Below are 23,298 nucleotides of genomic sequence, written 5' to 3'. Positions count from 1 at the left end.
CGATTCTCTGCCAAAATTTCTCTTAAATTTCTGCTTCTCTTGGGGTGGTCAGTAGTGTAGTGGGTTGTGCCAGCACACCATGTATAGAAGCTACAGTCCTTGCTGCAGTGGGCCCCGGTTCAAATCCCGCATCAGACAGCCGTTTACTGCTTGTCATTTCCTCTCTCTCTTCAACTGTCCTGTCCATTAATGGCATATAAATATACTTAAAATAATTGTAAAATAGCCAGGGCATTTATTTGTTTCGATCAATTGTTTTGTTTAATTTCTTCCTCACAAAATCCTTCTGGGCAATAGTTGTACGTCTCCTGCAAGTGAAGTTGTTGCGGTGGAGGAAACGATTTAGTCAACCAGCACTCACAGCAAACTCCTCATCTCTGCTGTGGCGCACATTTGTTTCGCCATCGCCCTGATCATTTTGCGGGACACTCTCTCGTGGTGTGCCCGTTTGCTAATAACCCATTCCTGCATGTTTATTTCAAGCTCCTCGCTAGCCTTCTTCCTCCCTCCACCAGGCAGCCTGGCTCTTTTGCTGTCCTCCTCGGACAGACACTGAAGCTCAGTTTTATTTTTTCGCCAATCTCTCACTGTCTTAGGGTCGACAGAGAAACATGTAGCGGCTGCTTCTCCCGAGTTTTCCTCCGCATATTTTACGACAGAAATTGAATTTCAAGTCGTACTTTTTTTTTTTTGCTTCAAGCACAATACCTGAAAAAGGAGAAGAAGAAAAACGTGCAGTGTCAGTGGTCACGTCTTCTTCTTGGATTTTGAAAAAAATAAATTAGAGCCGGCATTTATTTGGAACCAGCGGTTTTACGGTATATCATATATATATAATCATATATGATTAGATAAAGCTGTGCAGTATTCTTAACAGAAGCCAGAACATAACCGACTGAGAGCCAGAACGCAACCACAACTGACTGAGAGCCAGAACGCAACCACAACCGACTGAGAGCCAGAACGCAACCACAACCGACTGAGAGCCAGAATGCAACCACAACTGACTGAGAGCCAGAACGCAACCACAACTGACTGAGAGCCAGAACGCAACCACAACCGACTGAGAGCCAGAACGCAACCACAACTGACTGAGAGCCAGAACGCAACCACAACCGACTGAGAGCCAGAACGCAACCACAACTGACTGAGAGCCAGAACGCAACCACAACCGACTGAGAGCCAGAACGCAACCACAACTGACTGAGAGCCAGAACGCAACCACAACCGACTGAGAGCCAGAACGCAACCACAACCGACTGAGAGCCAGAACGCAACCACAACCGACTGAGAGCCAGAACGCAACCACAACCGACTGAGAGCCAGAACGCAACCACAACCGACTGAGAGCCAGAACGCAACCACAACCGACTGAGAGCCAGAACGCAACCACAACTGACTGAGAGCCAGAACGCAACCACAACCGACTGAGAGCCAGAACGCAACCACAACCGACTGAGAGCCAGAACGCAACCACAACTGACTGAGAGCCAGAACGCAACCACAACTGACTGAGAGCCAGAACGCAACCACAACTGACTGAGAGCCAGAACGCAACCACAACCGACTGAGAGCCAGAACGCAACCACAACTGACTGAGAGCCAGAACGCAACCACAACTGACTGAGAGCCAGAACGCAACCACAACCGACTGAGAGCCAGAACGCAACCACAACCGACTGAGAGCCAGAACGCAACCACAACTGACTGAGAGCCAGAACGCAACCACAACTGACTGAGAGCCAGAACGCAACCACAACCGACTGAGAGCCAGAACGCAACCACAACCGACTGAGAGCCAGAACGCAACCACAACCGACTGAGAGCCAGAACGCAACCACAACCGACTGAGAGCCAGAACGCAACCACAACTGACTGAAAGCCAGAACACAACCGACTGAGAGCCAGAACACAACCGACTAAGACACAGAGACGGACAGACACACATACACACAGACAAACACAAACCTTCAGACAAAAACACACTTACACATAAAGGGACACACACACACAAACACACACACACACTGAGACACACACAGACACATAGAGACACGCACACACACACACACAGAGAAACACACACGTGCACACACTATCAGACACACACACAAACACACACACACACACACTCAGGTGTTGCGTCATCAGAGGTGTGTGTCTGTTCCTGGAACAGCTGCAGTAGTGAAACTGCTGACTGTCTCTTTAATGACCACAGCTGTCGTCATGGTTTCCTGGACTGAGAAGCCTGAGACGACTTTCAAAATAAGAGACAAAACAGAAAATGTATCAAACTTACTGGAACTGTCGAATTAGATTCTTTTCTGTGGTCACAGAAACCTGCCGTCACCTTGGCAACTGTCAACGTCACCTTAGCAACAACGTAGCTCTCATCACATTTATTTGCAGCGGTGGCTCAGGAGGTCATCCACTAACCAGAGGGTCGGGGGTTCAATCCCAGTCTCCCCCATGGTGCGAGCCAAACTGTCTTTGGGCAAGATACTAAACCCAAATGTTCGTGACAGAGAAGAGCTGCACATAGAAAACTGTCAAGAGTTTAGAGTCAGACCACAAAACAACAAGATTGTTGTCACTGACTGAACGTCTGAGTTGTCCAGGCTTACATATCCCAGCATGCACCTTGTCAGAGAGACCAAAGTAACACAGTATTTCTGTTGAGGATGGTGCCACCATCTGGACCTTTTCAAAATAAAAGTGATTTCATGAAAACTGGTAATTCTCTGCATTTATTATTATTATTATTAACACAACATTTTAATACAAAAGAAAACCTGGGTTGTCATGACGACATGTTGAAGATCGAGTTAAAAAGGTGCTCAATAAGTAAATTAACCATTTCTGGGGTTTTTCATCTAATTATGAACGAGATTGAAACAAGTTTAACAACAACAACAACTTCACCGTGATAACAACAAATTCATGGAGGATGGTGATGGGGGAGGGGAAGGGCCTGCTCTTCTTTCAGCTCAGCAGGTCTCGGCTCATAAACGTTGGTTCTTTTGTTCACACTCAGTCGGCAGCAGGACACAAACAATATGAAACCCCAGAATGCACTCTGATGTCTGCCCCCCCCTTCAGTGGCTGAAGTTAAAATCTGTCTGATGAAATCAAACGTTCTTTAAATATATCTGAAGGAAACACAACCATCAATGAACTGATCAAATGAATTTAATCATTTTTAAATCAAACTATTATGACATTTACAACCACGCCCACAACATTTTAACTTTTTTTACAAGACGACAACAAGCTGTCATCTCGTCACTGAGCTGCACCGAGCGTCAGCGTTTACACTTCTGTTGGCATTACATTATAATAAGAGAGAGAGCGTGTGTGTGTGTGTGTGTCTGTGTGTAGGTGTGAGAGAGAGTGTGTGTGTGTGTGTAGGTGAGAGAGAGAGTGTGTGTGTGTGTGTGTGTGTGTGTAGGTGAGAGAGAGAGTGTGTGTGTGTGTGTGTAGGTGAGAGAGAGAGAGTGTGTGTGTATAGGTGAGAGAGCGAGAGAGAGAGAGAGTGTGTGTGTGTGTGTGTGTGTGTGTGTGTCTGTGTTCTCAGAAATGGAAGAAGAAGTTTGGTGATGAGGTCGACAACATGTCAGCAGATTCCAGCCTGACAGAAAGAAAAGAGGAAACTGAGTGTGTGTTTCTGGGTTTTGTGAGTGTGTGTTTCTGTGTTTTTGTGAGTGTGTGTGTTTGTGTGAGAATGTGTGTTTAGTGTCACAGATCATTTCACAGTGATGATCTTCAATCACTTTAATCAATAAGTCGATCAACAGCGAATCATTTGAATCATTTGTTACATTTCAGGATCTCACGTAAAACGATGGTTTGATTATTGATGATATTGGTAGAGTATCAATATAAGAATCAGCCGTTGAATTGTTCGAACCTGATTGTGTTTGTAAACATGTGACAAACTTTATAAAGAAAACATTTATAAGTTCAGGTGTGAACTATTGTAGTGACCATCTATTGAGGATCTGTATCTTTTTACAGTCTATTCATTATCTATTCATTATCTATTAATGTACTATTGATGAGCTATTGATGATTTATTGATCAGCACCCTGTTCACACTCATATTGATGTTCAGCAGCTGTGATGAAACATCCAGACAACTCGTCATCCAACGATACCATTTGAATTTTTCTTTTCTTCTTCTCTAAAATTACTCAGAATTTTTTTTTGAAATATTTCTCATCATGTAACGGAGCTGATACAGAATCATCCTTGCATTGATAAATAAAAATGGATATAGCAAGAAGATGAAGGAGGGTGGCGTTCCCATGGTGATCACAGGAGAACGAGGTCAGAAACGCAAAATTCAGCCAAACTTTTAAATCACATTTAAAAAAGACGTGAAGTTTGAGTGACATCTTTGTCCGCTCTGATTCACTGACTCAATCTTTTTTGTCGGTGAGTGGACAGGGGCCCCAGCGGCCGCGGACTCGTCTGATTGAATCCTCTTCTGGTCTGCTGCACATATACATAAGTCGGATGGTCATTATTGTCTGGTATCAATTTGCATTTAACCTAGATTTGGGGCCAAAGAGGATTGTGGGCCGTTTAGGGAACAGGGGACAGGAAGCCATCTTATTGCCGCCTTTGTTCCATCTTCGTCACGGTGATGACACACACACACACACACACACACACACACACACACACACACACACACACACACACACACACACACACCATCTCCACTGTGTCGCCTAGTTCTGTCAAGAGAGGGGGAGGTGAACTAGTAATAATAGGAAAGTAACTAAGTAGTTTTACTTAAGTACAGATACGACGTACTCGTGTCAATACTCATTATCAGTATATCTGTTAGCAGTATATCTGTTAGCCTAGCATAGCACAAAGAATGGAAGCCTAGACCTCAGTGTCTGTGATGTTTATGCTCGACAAACATTAATATGGTTTTAGCGAGTTTTTATCTTCATGTCTGACTGCGAGCGGACGAGATCACTGCGAGGTATCGATTGACCTGTTTACGCCTGTTTTCCTGTCACATCATCATCGTCGTGGTAACATCTGAATCCATGTATGAAGTGATGCAGACGCTAACGAGCTTCATGTGTAATTTGATCGACCTAATCGTGACACACATCAGTGACCTCTATTGAGCGTGTCACTGCGAGCGCAGCACAACAGCCAATAAGAGACAAGCTAACACAAAGCCCCCTTTCAAGTTCATCTGGACCGATGTAATAAAATTGACACATGGAGTCGACCGAATTCTGGGGCGCCTGTTACCTAAACACCCCCGACACCGCAGAGGAATCGAGTACAGAGCAGGACAATCCTGTTAGCTCATTTTAACATTTTAACCAAATGAACCTTTGACTCAGTCACTGTCGTGTTTTTAATGTTTCAACACATTTTACATCTTTCAACACTTTTTATGATCATGTTAAAAAAATATTTTAGCTCAATCAAACTCTTTCAATTCTTTTATTTATATAATATTTTTGATTACCCACAGATTTACCTGTAAAAGTCGGTTTTAGTTTCTGAGAATAATCTTCCCGAGACGATGTGTCTTCATAGTTTACTTTACAGTGAGCTCATCATTTCTTAGTTCTGTCCCAATGTTTAGTGACAATTTTTTACCCTGTATAGTGCACTCATTGTTTCCCATAATGCATCATGAAAAGTAGTGTACAACCAATGGTCACTAACCGAACATCAGCTCCGACACATTCACAAGATCCAACTAAAACAAATGAAATTATATAATTAATGGATTTTTTTGGGAGATTTTTATCAAAAGTTTGTGATTGTTGTTGATTGTGTTGACTGTTTTACTTTAATGTTTATTGATTTTTCTGTGTTGTTGTTGATTCAATGTTGAATTTTTCTCGTTTGGTGAATTTCATTTTGTTTATTTTATTCTTGTTGATTTTTGTTGACTCGGTGAGTAACAGACGGAGGAGGTTGAGGTGTCAGCCGGAGGCTCTGGGAGGATATTTGGATTTGGGGGGCTGGATATTGAGGGGGGATTATTCTCCTTTGCTAACCTTTTCAGCGCTGCGGCGTCTTTGATGGTTGGCAGGACTCACAAAGGCACCTGCCCCATCCCTGAGTGTCCCCCTGCTTCTCCCGCCTCCCCTCCCCTGACCTGACTAACATTCCTGGCCGACAGGGGGTCCTCCCCATGGCTACCCCCCACCCCCCCACAGACACACACGCAACCAAAGTTTGGTAATCCAACTGCAAACAAGGTCGTGTCGGCTCAGAGGCGACTAACCCATACAGCTGCTCGACAAAAAGGTGGACGAATGATGATGCCCACCGCCGTGGGAACAGAAATAGGAAAAAGATAATTAATATGTATTAGAGGAGTGGACCAATGAGAAGACAGAGACGAGACCAGAAGAAAACATCAGCAACAAGTCGGAGAAAATTTAGTTTTAACAGTTTACACCTGTTTAACCAATGAAAATCTCCATTGTCCACCTCAACTGGTCACATGACGCTCAAATTATGAGACAGGTTTTATCAGACGAAGATGATGATGATGGAGATGAATGTTTTACTCTTGTCGAGTTAAGAACAGAGGATGTTGCACCTTGTTAAGACCTGTGAGACAATGAGCTGTACAGATACAATTTGATTGACTGATTGATTTTGATCTAGTTTGAAGGAAAAGGTTTGAACAGAAATAAAATGACAATAAGCTTCTTCTTTAATCTCACACACACACACACACGGCCGTCAAGCCTGTTTAGCTCGATAAAAGACGGTCAACAGGCGAAACCCTCGTCAACCTGCAGCTGTCACGTGAGAACAAACAGATGAACTGAAATGTTCCCTTCAGGAGTGACATCATTTCAGGCTCCTCCTATCACACCTGACCCGCCCCCTGAAAACAACCAATCAGAGTGTCCCCCTGCGAGCGTGGAAGCTTCACTGCTGCGATGGTTGATGGTCACGATGTTAGGTTATGTTGTTATCGTGTCATATCACCGAATCTTAGGATGATGAGAACTATAAAGACTTAATCAATTTTAACCATTAGATTTCTGGATTTTCACCAGAAAATCTTTAACTTGTGACATTAAAACAAGACTTTGATTCCATAACTTCAAATTTTACACATTTTAATACATTTTACTTATGTGTTGTACTTATTTTAAATTTTGTCGTGTTTGAGTCTTCACTGAGCAGCTTAGACAGGAAGTGTCAGCTCAGATACCTCAGACTCCCCCCAGCTCAGCCTCGTTACTCTAATTGGACCATTGGAGACGTTCATGTCCTGAACCCTGATCTGGCCTGAGGAGGTTTTCTCTGCGAGGAACGAGCGTCTGAGTCAAAGAAGAAGGTGAAAGAATCACAACTAAGTTTATGTAACTTTTAACTCTTCAGGACAAATCTGGGTCTGACGTCTCTACGAAGATGATTCAAACCAATAAAAACTTTATTTGTGGGAACAACGTTGACATATTTTTTCATCTTCGCATTGTAACTGGTTACTGTTGCCGTGACACGTTCAGTGACACCTGGGAAAACACATGAAGTGCTTTGATTGATTGGAGGTGGGCAGGGCCTGGAACTGTGGGACAGAGGTATGTATGGGGGGTGTCAAGTCAATGGGGCGTTCACTGGCGGTCTGGACACAGCAGATGTCATGACACCTAAATCCAGCCATCCGTTATTGATTGTTCCATGTGTGGTTGACCTTGCCGCAGGAGCACGGCCAATCAAACAAACCGTTTCTGTGAGGGAGGGGTCAATGAGAACAAGTTTAACTGAACAGGTTCGTTTACACCGGAGAAAAGTGTGTACATAAAAGTGTATTGAGTATATATATATATATATATATATAAGTGTGTACATAAAAGTGTATTGAGTATATATATATATAAGTGAGTATATAAAAGTGTATTGAGTATATATATGTGTGTGTATATAAAAGTGTATTGAGTATATATATATAAGTGTGTATATAAAAGTGTATTTAGTATATATATGTGTGTGTATATAAAAGTGTATTGAGTATATATATATATATATATATATATATATATATATAAGTGTGTATATAAGTGTGTATATAAAAGTGTATTTAGTATATATAGGTGTGTGTATATAAAAGTGTATTGAGTATATATATAGGCGTGTATATAAAAGTGTGTATATAAAAGTGTGTATATAAAAGTGTGTATATAAAAGTGTATTGAGTATATATATATAAGTGTGTATATAAAAGTGTATTTAGTATATATATGTGTGTGTATATAAAAGTGTATTGAGTATATATATAGGCGTGTATATAAAAGTGTGTATATAAAAGTGTATTGAGTATATATATATATAAGTGTGCATATAAAGGTGTATTGAGTATATATATATAAGTGTGTGTATAAGTGTGTATATAAAAGTGTATTTAGTATATATAGGTGTGTGTATATAAAAGTGTATTGAGTATATATATATATATATATATATATATATATATATATATATATATAAGTGTGTGTATAAAAGTGTGTATATAAAAGTGTATTGAGTATATATATAGGCGTGTATATAAAAGTGTGTATATAAAAGTGTATTGAGTATATATATATATAAGTGTGCATATAAAGGTGTATTGAGTATATATATATAAGTGTGTGTATAAGTGTGTATATAAAAGTGTATTTAGTATATATAGGTGTGTGTATATAAAAGTGTATTGAGTATATATATATATATATATATAAGTGTGTGTATAAAAGTGTGTATATAAAAGTGTATTGAGTATATATATATATATATATATATAAAAGTGTGTGTATAAAAGTGTGTATATAAAAGTGTGTATGTAAAGGTGTATTGAGTATATATATATATAAGTGTGTATATAAAAATGTATTGAGTATACGTATATAAAATGAAATCATTTTATTTGAGTCGAATGTTTTGATATGTATTTTATTATATATACATTATATTTTTGATGAAGTAGTGACCCCCCCCCCCCTCCCCGACCTTGACGTGTAATGCTGATGGCGACGACTGAACTCATTCATGAAGAAAATGTGTGTGTGTTTGTGTGTGTGTGTGTGTGTGTGTGTGTGTGTGTGTGGGGGGGGGGGTACATGCATGTCAGTCACCTTGAAACATCACAAACTCCATTCCACTGCACTGATGCATCATGGGACGCGTAGGAGATGTGTGAGGAGTTCTTGTTGTTGGGGACACAGAGACGAGCTTTGTGCGACAAAGAAGACCCCCCCCCCCCCCCCCCCCCCCCCCCCGTGACAGACAGGTCAAGTATTCGACTGCAGGGTAATGATGTCATCAATGATGTCATCACAACATTAATGATGTGTTTTATTTTGGCGGTGGCAGGTGGCAGTATTAACTTCCTGTTGTTAATGTAAAGCTAAACAAAGGGCCCCGCCTCCACCCCCACCGGCCAACCAGAGGTGAGTAAATCTGCCTAAATCCTGGAGGAGGGGGGGGGGGGGGGGGGGGGGGGGGGGGGGGGGGGTGAAAAAAGATAATCTGTTTTTCTTCGAGGGGGGGGGGGGGGGGCAAATTAGAAATTCATATCATATGTCCCCCCCCCTCCCCTCAGGCTTAACGTGGAATAACACTGTGAGGAGCAGATAGAATAAGTCATGAGATTTATTTCTTTATTTGTTCAAGAAATCTGAGAAAAAATCTAGAAACAAAAAAACCAAAAAATAATAAAATAAAATAAAATAAAGAGAAATCTTAAAAATCGCCTACTATGCTCCTGTAACTGTCCAAATTCTATTAAAGTTAATTCTGAATTTATTTTCATGATTTTGTGTAAAATTAAGATAACGTATGAAAAAGGAAAAAAAATATTATTTATTGTGACTGAAAAATTCTCAAGGTTTATCGTTTGTTTAAGAGATGCTTCCTGCATCGGGGGGGGGGGGGGGGGGGGGGTCTATGTAGGGCACACACCTTCACTTCTCTTACGTTTCTCCTCCATCTTTTTCTCTTTTCATGTGGGACGTGGCGGCTCACGGCCCCGGCAGCTCACGGCCCCGGCGGCTCACGGCCCCGGCGGCTCACGGCCCCGGCGGCGGTGGCTGGGTCTGAGTTGTGATTAAGAACGAGAAGCTTTTCTTTGTTCTGCCCTGAGGGAGGTGTTTACTGGGGGGGGGGGGGGGGGGTCTTTCAGGTCAACGAGACATGTGAAACCAGAGTGAAACCGAATCATCGCATTCACACAACAAATGTTACCATAAACAAACCAGACTCCGATGATAAATAAAATGGTTACATGGGAGTCTCACACGATGTGTCTCATGCTCGTCCTCCATCTTACAGGCGCTAAGTCCTGGTCACTTTATTAGGAACCCCTTCGTCTTTTAATGTGGTGACGTTACTTATCATTACTCTGCTGGTTTAAAGGTCACATGACCTCTGACATCAGAGCTTTCCTCTCACGTTAATTACGCTGAGACAAAAACAATGTCTGTGAGATAGTGGCAAGAATGAGCCTGACACGCTGCAGGACAAACTACAGGACACGCTGCAGGACACACTACAGGACAAACTACAGGACACACTACAGAACACGCTGCAGGACAAACTACAGGACACGCTGCAGGACAAACTACAGGACAAACTACAGGACACACTACAGAACACGCTGCAGGACAAACTACAGGACACGCTGCAGGACAAATGAAAGGACACACTACAGAACACGCTGCAGGACAAACTACAGGACAAATGAAAGGACACACTACAGAACACGCTGCAGGACAAACTACAGGACAAATTAAAGGACACACTACAGAACACGCTGCAGGACAAACTACAGGACACACTACAGGACATGCTGCAGGACAAACTACAGGACACGCTGCAGGACACACTACAGGACACACTACAGGACAGACTACAGGACATGCTGCAGGACAAACTGCAGGACACGCTGCAGGAGAAACTACAGGACACGCAGCAGGACAAACTACGAGCAACTACAGGACACGCTGCAGGTCAAACTACAGGACAAATTAAAGGACACACTACAGAACACACTGCAGGACAAACTACAGAACGCACTACAGGACACACTACAGAACACACTACAGGACAGACTACAGGACAGACTACAGGACACACTACAGGACACACTGCAGGACAAACTACGAGAATCTACAAGACATGCTGCAGGACAAACTACGAGAAACTACAGGACATGCTGCAGGTCAAACTACAGGACAAATTAAAGGACACACTACAGAACACACTGCAGGACAAACTACAGAACGCACTACAGGACACACTACAGGACAGACTACAGGACACACTACAGGACAGACTACAGGACACACTACAGGACACACTACAGGATAGACTACAGGACACACTACAGGATAGACTACAGGACACACTACAGGACAGACTACAGGACACACTACAGGATAGACTACAGGACACACTACAGGACAGACTACAGGACAGACTACAGGACACACTACAGGACACACTACAGGACAGACTACAGGACAGACTACAGGACAGACTACAGGACACACTACAGGACAGACTACAGGACACACTACAGGACACACTACAGGATAGACTACAGGGCACACTACAGGATAGACTACAGGACACACTACAGGACACACTACAGGACAGACTACAGGACACACTACAGGATAGACTACAGGACACACTACAGGACACACTACAGGACAGACTACAGGACACACTACAGGACAGACTACAGGACACACTACAGGACGCTGCTGCACCTCGTCCACCTTCTCTGCTTCTTCTGTGAAAAACAAACTCGTCGTCTCATCTCTTTTCATGCGATTTTTGGTTAAATTATTATTTTCAAAATGATTAAAATTTAAAATTGTCTTTTTTTCTGGGAAAAAAAATAATTTTGATCAAATTATGTTTTTTTCCTTCAGGTTGTTTTTTGAGTTTATTTCTTTGTGGTGTTATTTTTCAGAAAAGGTTGATTTAATCTTTAAATGAAAATCAGCATGTTCTGATTGACCTTTGACCTGACGGACATGTTGGGACATTTAACAGAGAATCTTAAAAGGACGCTTGGACAAAAAGAGAAGTCTCCATGATGGAGAGAATCCAAAACACTTAGATTTAATTCAACTTTATTACAGAGTCGAGAACGCTTTATTTGAACATTTCAATTTTACTTTTAATTTTACACCGACTGAACTAATGTAACGTTTTTTACAGTTATTTCTGTCACGATCTTTTTTTATGTGGTGAGAAAAATTATCATCTGAAGCTGTTTGTGTTGAAATGACGGAATGTCCATTTAAATCATTTAATTTATTTTTATTTTGTGTTAAACCTCCGTTTTTTCAGTTGAATATTTTTTTTTCATCTTTCAATGAAAGAAAAAACTTTTAAAAACGATTCAACAAAAAAATCTGAATGAAAAAACACAACATGAAAAATAAAAAATCATTATATGAAACAAAATATAAATATTTTTAATTGTTAAAATCTACAAATTCATTTAAATGTTTAGAATCTTACATTTCTTTTAAAAACACTATGTGCACGCGCACCTACAATTACAACTAACGGTTTATCCAGAGTCCCAGAGTACCGGCTCCTGACCCGACCCCTGTCCCCTGTCCCCTGTCCCCTGTCCCCCGTCCCCTGGTCCGTCCACACGGCCCGTCACAAAACTTTCAGAGTCCGGGGCTGTGGGGGGGTGGCAGCCCGGGCGCGCGGTGACAGTCCGGCAGAGTTTACGGGACTTGTTATTCGTGTGTGCGTGTGTGTGCGTGTGTCTCACCCATCTTCCTCCGGGGGTTGGCCTGTTTTCGCCTCTTGCAGCGGGGACTCTCCGCCATGATCCGTTTCATTGATCAGAGTCCAGTCCGCATGGGGGCTCCTCGATCCGGCTCCGCTCCGCGTCTCCTCCCGCTCCTGACAACCAGCACACAAACTTAATCCTCGACCAGACCCGGACCAGACCCGGACCAGACCCGGACCAGACCCAAACTAGGTTTTGTCCGAGTCCCGGACTTTGTCTGTTTTTACTTTGTTTTGTTGGAGCGAGCACCCGCTCCGCGTCCCCGACACATCTGAGCTGCGAAGAGCGTCTGTGGTCTGACAGGGAGGAGACACACACACACACACACACACAGTAACACACACACACACAGTAACACACACACACACACACAGTAACACACACAGAACACACACACACACACACAGTAACACACACACAGAACACACACACACACACACACACACACAGTAACACACACACACACACAGAACACACACAGAGAACACACACACAGTAACACACACACACAGACACACACAGTAACACACACACACACACACACACACAGTAACACACACACACACACAGACAAACACAGTAACACACACACACACACAGTAACACACACACACACACACACACACACACACACAGAACACACACACACAGTAACACGCACACACACAGACACAGACACACACACAAACACAGACACAAACACACACACACACAGTAACACACACACAGAAACACACAGACACACACACACACACACACACACACACACAGTAACACACACACACACAGACACACACAGACACACACACAAACACACTAAACTACTTTGACTGAAACTTGTAGATTGGTTTTTGGCGCGTGTCAATCACTCATCGATAAATGTTCTGATGACAGAACGCGGGCGTGTCATGAGCACGCGCTCAATATAGACGGCGATGTCTCTCTCTCTCTCTCTGTCTCTCCCTCTCTCTGTCTCTCTCTCCCTCTCTCTCTCTCCCTCTCTCTATCTCTCTGTCTCTCTGTGTCTGTCTCTCTCTCCCTCTCTCTCTCTCTCTCTCTCTCTCTTGCTCTCTCTCCTCTCCGTCACTAAACACCTGGATCGGGAGCGCGCGCCGCTCTCCTCTCACCTGGACGCGCAGGTAGAGCAGGTGAATGCTTCGCTCTGATTGGCTCCTGAGAGGAAACAGTATCTTACCTGCCAGGACCGTCCGCGTGTCCGTGTGTCCTCGCGCTGACAGAACAAGCAGAAAAAAATGTGCTGCTGCAGCGCGTGCACTCGCTCCCTAAGATATGACGACTATCACGGTGTGCACGCGCCCGGTGAGTCCCGGTGTTGGTGCGGCGCGCGGAGGACTGGTCGGTGTGTGACACTGCAACACCAACGGGCGCGAGACCTCCGAGCTGCACGCGCCACCCATCTGCACGAGGAGGGATAATTGACCACCCCCACCCACCACCACCACCCGCGCGCCTCTCGTGCACCTCACACTGTAAACAAAGTGCTGATTGGTTCACAGGTGAATTCACCTGAACAGGTGCGCGCTCTGCTCCTCTACATGGAGCAGTCACGAGCATGCGCAGAGGGCTCATTTTGACGCGTGTCTGATGCTTGATTGACAGATGACGAACCTGAATAATAAATTCTAATATTAATAAAGTAAAATATATTTTATTGAGTAATATAAATATAACGTCTATGTCAGGTGACCACAGGTGTTTGTACCTGCAGGATGCAAGCAGACAGGTAAACTGTCTTCCTGCTCTGACCGTCAAATTAAAGTTTCCTTTAACAGCTTGATCTCTTTCCCCCCATGAAAGAGACATGTAGTCCCCAAACACATCATCACTAATTCAAACAGTTTAGGAAAACAAACAACTTAACATGTTACATGAGCTCAACACCTCTCAGGTGTTGTATGAAGGATAAACATGTCAGCAGGTGAAAGGTCATGTGTCAGGTGTGTGTTAATCTGAGATTGAGAGGTTACACACACACATCCTGGATCAGGATCAGATTCATCTGGCTCAGTACCAGATCCTCTTCATTCAGGACCAGAGCTCTTCGGTCAGGATCAGATCCTGTGACTTGGGTCCTGCAGTACTGCTGTGGAGTAGATACCTGAGGAGGAAGCTGGAGAATGTGTGTGGACAGATAATGAAGCGTCAGAGTGGCGGCAGCAGGAAGCTGATATCTGACAGTCAGACTCTGAGCAGGAAGTCAGTGCGAGGTCTGACAGACGAGGATCTGACACGTTAGAACCATCGAGGAAGAATGTTTAAACTCACTGAGATACCGAGTGTCTGATGTCAGCTGACGACTCATGCTGACGGAGAGGAGCAGTTCATACCATCAAATCTAAATGAAGATGACGACTCGTCTCCTCAGCTGAAATATCTCAGATATGAATGCTGCCATCTTGTGGTGATGACGTCAGGAGGAGTCTCTTTCCTCACCACTGTTCTTCGACCCTGAAGGAGAAGCTGTAGGGAGTTAGGAAAGGTTAGGAAATCACTGACATATTAAACATCACTGACACATTAAAGACACATTAAACATCACTGACACATTCAACATCACTGACACATTAAACATCACTGACACATTAAAGACACATTAAACATCACTGACACATTAAACATCACTGACACATTCAACATCACTGACACATTAAACATCACTGACACATTCAACATCACTGACATATTAAACATCACTGACACATTAAAGACACATTAAACATCACTGACACATTAAAGACACATTAAACATCACTGACACATTAAAGACACATTAAACATCACTGACATATTAAACATCACTGAAACATTAAACATCACTGACACATTCAACATCACTGACATATTAAACATCACTGACACATTCAACATCACTGACATATTAAACATCACTGACACATTAAAGACACATTAAACATCACTGACACATTAAAGACACATTAAACATCACTGACATATTAAACATCACTGACACATTAAACATCACTGACATATTAAACATCACTGACACATTAAACATCACTGACATATTAAACATCACTGACACATTCAACATCACTGACACATTCAACATCACTGACACATTCAACATCACTGACACATTAAACATCACTGACATATTAAACATCACTGACACATTAAACATCACTGACATATTAAACATCACTGACACATTAAACATCACTGACACATTCAACATCACTGACACATTCAACATCACTGACACATTAAAAATCACTGACACATTAAACATCACTGACACATTCAACATCACTGACACATTAAACATCACTGACACATTCAACAGCACTGACACATTAAACATCACTGACACATTCAACATAACTGACATATTACTCATCACTGACACATTCAACATCACTGACATATTAAACATCACTGACACATTCAACATCACTGACACATTCAACATCACTGACATATTAAACATCACTGACACATTAAACATCACTGACATATTAAATATCACTGACACATTCAACATCACTGACATATTAAACATCACTGACACATTCAACATTACTGACACATTCAACATCACTGACATATTAAACATCACTGACATATTAAACATCACTGACACATTAAACATCACTGACATATTAAACATCACTGACACATTCAACATCACTGACATATTAAACATCACTGACACATTCAACATTACTGACACATTCAACATCACTGACATATTAAACATCACTGACACATTCAACATCACTGACACATTCAACATCACTGACACATTCAACATCACTGACACATAGCTCTAGTAGCAGGGTGGGGTTTTGCACAGTGACAACTGTAAACTGTATCAGTGTCAGTGTCCAGCTGAGCGTTTTGTCTGTCCTCAGCAGCAGGTTTCTGTCTGGCTCTGATCTTCAGGCGATTTTAGCCTCTCTGTGTTTACGTAGGAACAAGAGTCAGGACATCGAGACAACTTTTTGTTGGACAGCCCAACAGGTTTGTCTGTGTCTCCCCTGAGGACTGACATGAACAGAGAGACATGAAGACGTGGGAGACAAGGAGAGTCTTTAGTCTGATGTTTTTACAGAAATCTGATCTGAACCATGAAAGACTTGCACCTTCTCCTCTCTTGTTCCTCTGAAGCGCCTGTCGTGATTCTTTGTCACCAGAAAACATATCCACCCACTCACTGCCATGAAAACACAGTCTGCAGAACACAAAGACGACGTCCTACATCCTGTACGAGCCTGTCAGCATGGCGACAGAAGAAGAAGAAGAGGAAGAAGATGGAGAAGAGGAAGAGGAGGGAGAAGAAGAGGAAGAGGAAGAAGATGGAGAAGAATTGAAGAGTTGAACTCAATTACTTCTACTCAAAGTATTAATATAAAGAATGTACATATGAATATAAAGATATATCAATGAATCACATGTTTTCTCCTGATCAATGTTTTTTCTGCTATTTCTCAGAAATAAAACTGAACTGGATGTTTTCATGTTTTCATGTGAACTCTCTCTCTCTGAAGCTCTTTAAACACGGCAACATGGCGGCAGCAGGTGGTGACGTCGTGCAGCAGCAGACCTCTGTGGCCTGATCCAGGATCAGCAGTTCAGCTCTGTCACATATGGTGCCTCAGAAAACGCAGCCACTAAAGATGGAGACATTAAAAGTTTGACTCGACCATCTGTGTCAACTTGGAGTCACGACTCCGTCAACACGACTCCGGTCGTGGTGTTCGTTCACATTCAGGCGTCGGTCAGCAGCTTCTGTTTGTCACGACATTTTGTGTTACGTTAATAAAAGCTACTGTTTGTTTCCTCTTTGATTTCAATAAAGCAATAAAACAGCTGAGGCGTAGAGCAGTCATCTTCCAACAGGAATATCGGCGGTTTGATCCCAGGTCTGGGTCCAATGGGTGACCACATACTTTTGGCCATACACCTTGTCATGACTGAGGCCTGTGTTGTGACAAACATGACATGTTTACATTAGCTCCCTTTAGCTTAGCACAGCTAGCAGTCTGTATTACATACTGTGTGTTTCTGTGGTTATATATGACACATACATGACAAGTTTCCATGAGACTCTTCGTGTTTCCTCAGTGAACTCAGACCTCGACCCTGCACTATGTTTAAGCTGAGGTCCGACAGTCGAGGTTTGGACTGCAGTTACCCCCCCCCCAGGCTAACAGTGGCTCATCAGAGGATTCTGGGGGAATTTATGCACCGTCTCCCGGCTAATTGAATTAGACGCATGGTGTCGACAGTGTGTCCATTGTAGAAGTCGCACAATGTCGGGTTTCATACGTCGGGAGCTCAGTGTGAAATCCCCCCCCCCCCCCCCACACACACACTCCAGTTTTTGTGCTACGCTAGGCTAACAGCTCCATTGGTTTCCAGTGTTGGTCCTAGAATAGGCTAATAAGGCTAGGGTTTGTGTGTGTGTGTCTGCTTGTCTCTGTCGCTGTTCACACATGTATTTAGTTACTGATCGACGATGTCGGATCATGAATCCGGATCGTTCTGATGTTCTGTCTGTGCGTGTCACGTCTCGTGTTGTGGGTTTAAATACTTGTCTCATAAGCAAATCAAACAAAAACAAAGAAAACTTCATCACTGTTCAGATCCTAATAACTTCTGATCAGTGTTGGTGTTTATTGTTAACATGTTAAGTGCGGCAGGTCAGCAGGAGAGTGAGGTGGAGCATGCGGCAGGTTCATACAACACAGAACAAGGATACTTCACATGTAATGTGGCTGATCCTAAAGTAATAATTTTGCAGCTACAGTTTGGTATTGTTCGGTATCTCTGGTATTGAAAAAAATCAATTTGTTACTGAAGTATTGGTTCTTGTGACATCCCTACGTCTGTATAATGTCTATAGAAAATGTGTACAACGTCTTCATAATATTTATATCACATCTATATACCTTTGATATAACATCTATATAACTTAATGGTACTCTACTATCCAACTTTTGTCATTTTTAATCTTTTTATTATGAAAAACAAGTCAAGTTTGAGTCTATTACCAAGCAGGTCAAACGTACGGAACGTTTGTGATGGTGTCACAACACAATGTGTCACATGACTGGTACCTAACGGAGAGTTGTGTTCAGATGAGTGTAAAAATATGTTGCAGTCTGTTTGTGGTGTGGTCACAAATTCCTTCATTATTCCATAATGGTCGTACAGTGCAGACATTATCACTGTTCCTGCTGCAGACACAGTGGATATGCTAATGCAGGAGTACTACTGTGCCCCCCGGCCACATCTGAACGTGGTGACACCACCAACACATGCAGCTTTTGTCTGGTCCAGGACTGGGACAGTGGCCATGGACCCCTGGCCTCAGGGACCTGTTATTCAGATGCTCTTTGGTTACTGAACATGACAGACATGCATAGCTCTGCTAATTCTGGAACGCCTCCGGTCAGAAGAATGAATGAAGTGATAAATGATGAAAGAACAGAGGCTGGGATCGTCATGGTAACAAGGGTAACCTCTGACCTCAAAGACACACTGTGATGTACACACTCACACTGAGACAGAATGTGAATCTGGTCTACGACCAAAAACCAGACCAACAGCCAGACCCACAACCAGACCAACAGCCAGACCCACAACCAGACCACCGTCTACCAGACCCACTACCAGACCCACAACCAGACCACCGACTACCAGACCTACAACCAGACCACTGACTACCAGACCCACTACCAGACCCACAACCAGACCCACAAGCAGACCACCAACTACCAGACCCACAACCAGACCACCGTCTACCAGACCCACTACCAGACCCACAACCAGACCACCGACTACCAGACCTACAACCAGACCACTGACTACCAGACCCACTACCAGACCCACAACCAGACCCACAAGCAGACCACCAACTACCAGACCCACAACCAGACCACCGACTACCAGACCACCGTCTACCAGACCCACAACCAGACCACCGACTACCAGACCACCGTCTACCAGACCCACTACCAGACCCACAACCAGACCACCGACTACCAGACCTGCAACCAGACCACCGACTACCAGACCTACAACCAGACCACCGTCTACCAGACCCACTACCAGACCCACAACCAGACCACCGACTACCAGACCCACTACCAGACCCACAAACAGACCACCGACTACCAGACCCACTACCAGACCCACTACCAGACCCACAAACAGACCACCGTCTACCAGACCCACTACCAGACCCACAACCAGACCACCGACTACCAGACCACCGTCTACCAGACCCACTACCAGACCCACAACCAGACCACCGACTACCAGACCTACAACCAGACCACCGACTACCAGACCCACTACCAGACCCACAAACAGACCACCGTCTACCAGACCCACAACCAGACCACCGACTACCAGACCTACAACCAGACCACCGTCTACCAGACCCACAACCAGACCACCGACTACCAGACCCACTACCAGACCCACAAACAGACCACCGTCTACCAGACCCACTACCAGACCCACAACCAGACCACCGACTACCAGACCCACAACCAGACCACCGACTACCAGACCCACAAACAGACCACCGACTACCAGACCTACAACCAGACCACCGTCTACCAGACTCACAAACAGACCACCGACTACCAGACCCACAACCAGACCACCGACTACCACACCCACAAACAGACCACCCACTACCAGACCCACTACCAGACCACCCACTACCAGACCCACTACCAGACCCACAACCAGACCACCGACTACCAGACCCACAACCAGACCACCGACTACCAGACCCACAAACAGACCACCGACTACCAGACCTACAACCAGACCACCGTCTACCAGACTCACAAACAGACCACCCACTACCAGACCCACTACCAGACCCACAACCAGACCACCGACTACCAGACCCACAACCAGACCACCGACTACCAGACCCACAAACAGACCACCGACTACCAGACCTACAACCAGACCACCGTCTACCAGACTCACAAACAGACCACCCACTACCAGACCCACTACCAGACCCACAACCAGACCACCGACTACCAGACCCACTACCAGACCCACAAACAGACCACCGACTACCAGACCCACTACCAGACCCACTACCAGACCCACAAACAGACCACCGTCTACCAGACCCACTACCAGACCCACAACCAGACCACCGACTACCAGACCACCGTCTACCAGACCCACTACCAGACCCACAACCAGACCACCGACTACCAGACCTACAACCAGACCACCGACTACCAGACCCACTACCAGACCCACAAACAGACCACCGTCTACCAGACCCACAACCAGACCACCGACTACCAGACCTACAACCAGACCACCGTCTACCAGACCCACAACCAGACCACCGACTACCAGACCCACTACCAGACCACCGTCTACCAGACCCACTACCAGACCCACAACCAGACCACCGACTACCAGACCCACAACCAGACCACCGACTACCAGACCCACAAACAGACCACCGACTACCAGACCTACAACCAGACCACCGTCTACCAGACTCACAAACAGACCACCGACTACCAGACCCACAACCAGACCACCGACTACCACACCCACAAACAGACCACCCACTACCAGACCCACTACCAGACCACCCACTACCAGACCCACTACCAGACCCACAACCAGACCACCGACTACCAGACCCACAACCAGACCACCGACTACCAGACCCACAAACAGACCACCGACTACCAGACTCACAAACAGACCACCCACTACCAGACCCACTACCAGACCCACAACCAGACCACCGACTACCAGACCCACAACCAGACCACCGACTACCAGACCCACAAACAGACCACCGACTACCAGACCTACAACCAGACCACCGTCTACCAGACTCACAAACAGACCACCGACTACCAGACCCACAACCAGACCACCGACTATCACACCCACAAACAGACCACCGACTACCAGACCCACAAACAGACCACCATCTACCAGACCCACTACCAGACCACCCACTACCAGACCCACTACCAGACCACCCACTACCAGACCCACTACCAGACCCACAGCCAGACCACTGACTACCAGACCAACAACATGCTGCATGTAAGTGAACACATCAACACAACAACAGATTCTCTACATTAGAAGAAACAGTTTAACTTCATGTTTAACGTATTTCTACATGAGGACATGTCTGATAGAGATGAAGGAGCAGACACATGAACTGAGGAGTCACTGATGGTAGAAGATGAGGAGACGTGTATCAAGAAGTCTGGTTATGATCATTGTCCACCACCAGCTGACATCATAATCAGCCTACTTTTTACATTACATGTCATTTGGCGGATGCTTTTTTATCTAAAGCAACTTATAATTAGTGCATTCAACATCTATGAGCAGCCATTTAGGGTTCAGTAACTTGTCCAAGGACACTTTGGCATGCCGATGGGTGAGACTGAGGATTGAACCATCGTCCTTTTGGTTGGAGGACAACCAGTCTTATCTCTCAACCACAGCTGATTTACAATAAATATTTAATCAAACATTAAAATAATATCTTCAAGATGATAAAGAAATGTCAGATGTTTCTCCAGCTTCTAACAATTAAACAAACTGTGGTCTGTCTGTCTGTCTGTGTGCCTCAATAAGGTTAAACACCTACACCTGGATGAGTGGTGAGGCATTGTGGCCATGTAGCACCCCTCTACTACCTGTGTGTGTGTGTGTGTGTGTGTGTGTGTGTGTGTGTGTGTGTGTGTGTGTGTGTGTTTGTGTCTTGTAAAATGAACTTCATTAGAATCTTGTGTCTTCAGAGACAGAACAACTCATCATTCTCCAATTAAAAGCAGCAGAGATATTAAAGCTTCATATTCAAACACTGTGTGTGTGTGTGTGTGTGTGTGCAGATTTGATTTTATATTCATATTTATTTCACCTCAGACCCAAAGGACGTCAGAAAATGTTGAGCAAACATTTCTATCAACTCATAAACTGAGATTAGAGATAAAAGGTACCTGAAAGAAGTGATAGCTCCCGTTTCTCTATCTTTGTTGGGACCAGATTTGAGAAAGACAACGTGTCAGAACATTTGAAAAAGGATGAAACTGTCTGAGCTGCGTTTCATGTCTTTACAGAAGAAGACAACCTGTTGATGTGAGGACATTTTTAAATGGGACATAAGAGTGAGGACATTTGAACATGTAGAGGAAGATCATTGAGTAAAAGCTGCAGAGCGTCAGCAGCTCTTTAATCATCTCTCACTGCCGCTGTTTAGCGGAGGTTGATTATGATCCACAGTTTATCTGCTGCGCACATTACATCCTAACTGAGCGTCCTGTTTGCTGCGTGGGTTTGAACCCCGGCCAGAGGAACTTGGCAGCTGCGGCTTGATGGTTATTCATTTTCCAAAAGGCCTGAGAAAATAAACTTCCTGTCAGAAAGGGTTGCCATGGCGTCTCTGAGTTGACACAGCAGTACGACCGTGGCTGTTGTTG

At 44.2% G+C, this 23,298-nt stretch overlaps 3 protein-coding genes across 7 annotated transcripts in view; 2 read left to right on the top strand and 1 right to left on the bottom strand.

Moving 5' to 3' along the window:
• The window catches only part of zeb2a (zinc finger E-box binding homeobox 2a), a 33,550-nt gene extending 19,318 nt beyond the window's left edge, over positions 1 to 14,232 (bottom strand). For 3 of the 5 annotated variants that reach the window (XR_011244436.1, XM_069533658.1, XM_069533662.1), the window contains exon 1: positions 12,788 to 13,106. Coding sequence is in view for 4 of the 5 variants with exons in the window: in XM_069533658.1 (XP_069389759.1) it covers positions 12,788 to 12,857 (70 nt within the window). In the remaining variant the exon portion in view is untranslated. Of the gene's footprint in view, positions 1 to 12,787; positions 13,301 to 14,003 lie in introns of those variants that run through there. The other 2 variants (XM_069533660.1, XM_069533661.1) reach the window with 2 other exon arrangements.
• The window catches only part of LOC109642016 (kinesin heavy chain-like), a 101,851-nt gene that overhangs the window by 6,242 nt on the left and 72,311 nt on the right, over positions 1 to 23,298 (top strand). The gene's annotated exons all lie outside the window — the stretch shown is intronic.
• Positions 19,298 to 23,298, top strand: part of LOC138411792 (filaggrin-2-like) — a 12,266-nt gene continuing 8,265 nt past the window's right edge. The window contains exons 1-3 of the mRNA XM_069532740.1: positions 19,298 to 19,309; positions 19,394 to 21,331; positions 21,569 to 21,907. Of these exons, the coding sequence (XP_069388841.1) occupies positions 19,298 to 19,309; positions 19,394 to 21,331; positions 21,569 to 21,907 (2,289 nt within the window). The remainder of the gene's footprint in view (positions 19,310 to 19,393; positions 21,332 to 21,568; positions 21,908 to 23,298) is intronic.

The sequence above is a fragment of the Paralichthys olivaceus genome, chromosome 10 (genome assembly GCF_024713975.1).
Source record: "Paralichthys olivaceus isolate ysfri-2021 chromosome 10, ASM2471397v2, whole genome shotgun sequence".
NCBI lineage: Eukaryota > Metazoa > Chordata > Actinopteri > Pleuronectiformes > Paralichthyidae > Paralichthys > Paralichthys olivaceus.
This window is presented reverse-complemented; position numbering and strand designations above follow the sequence as displayed.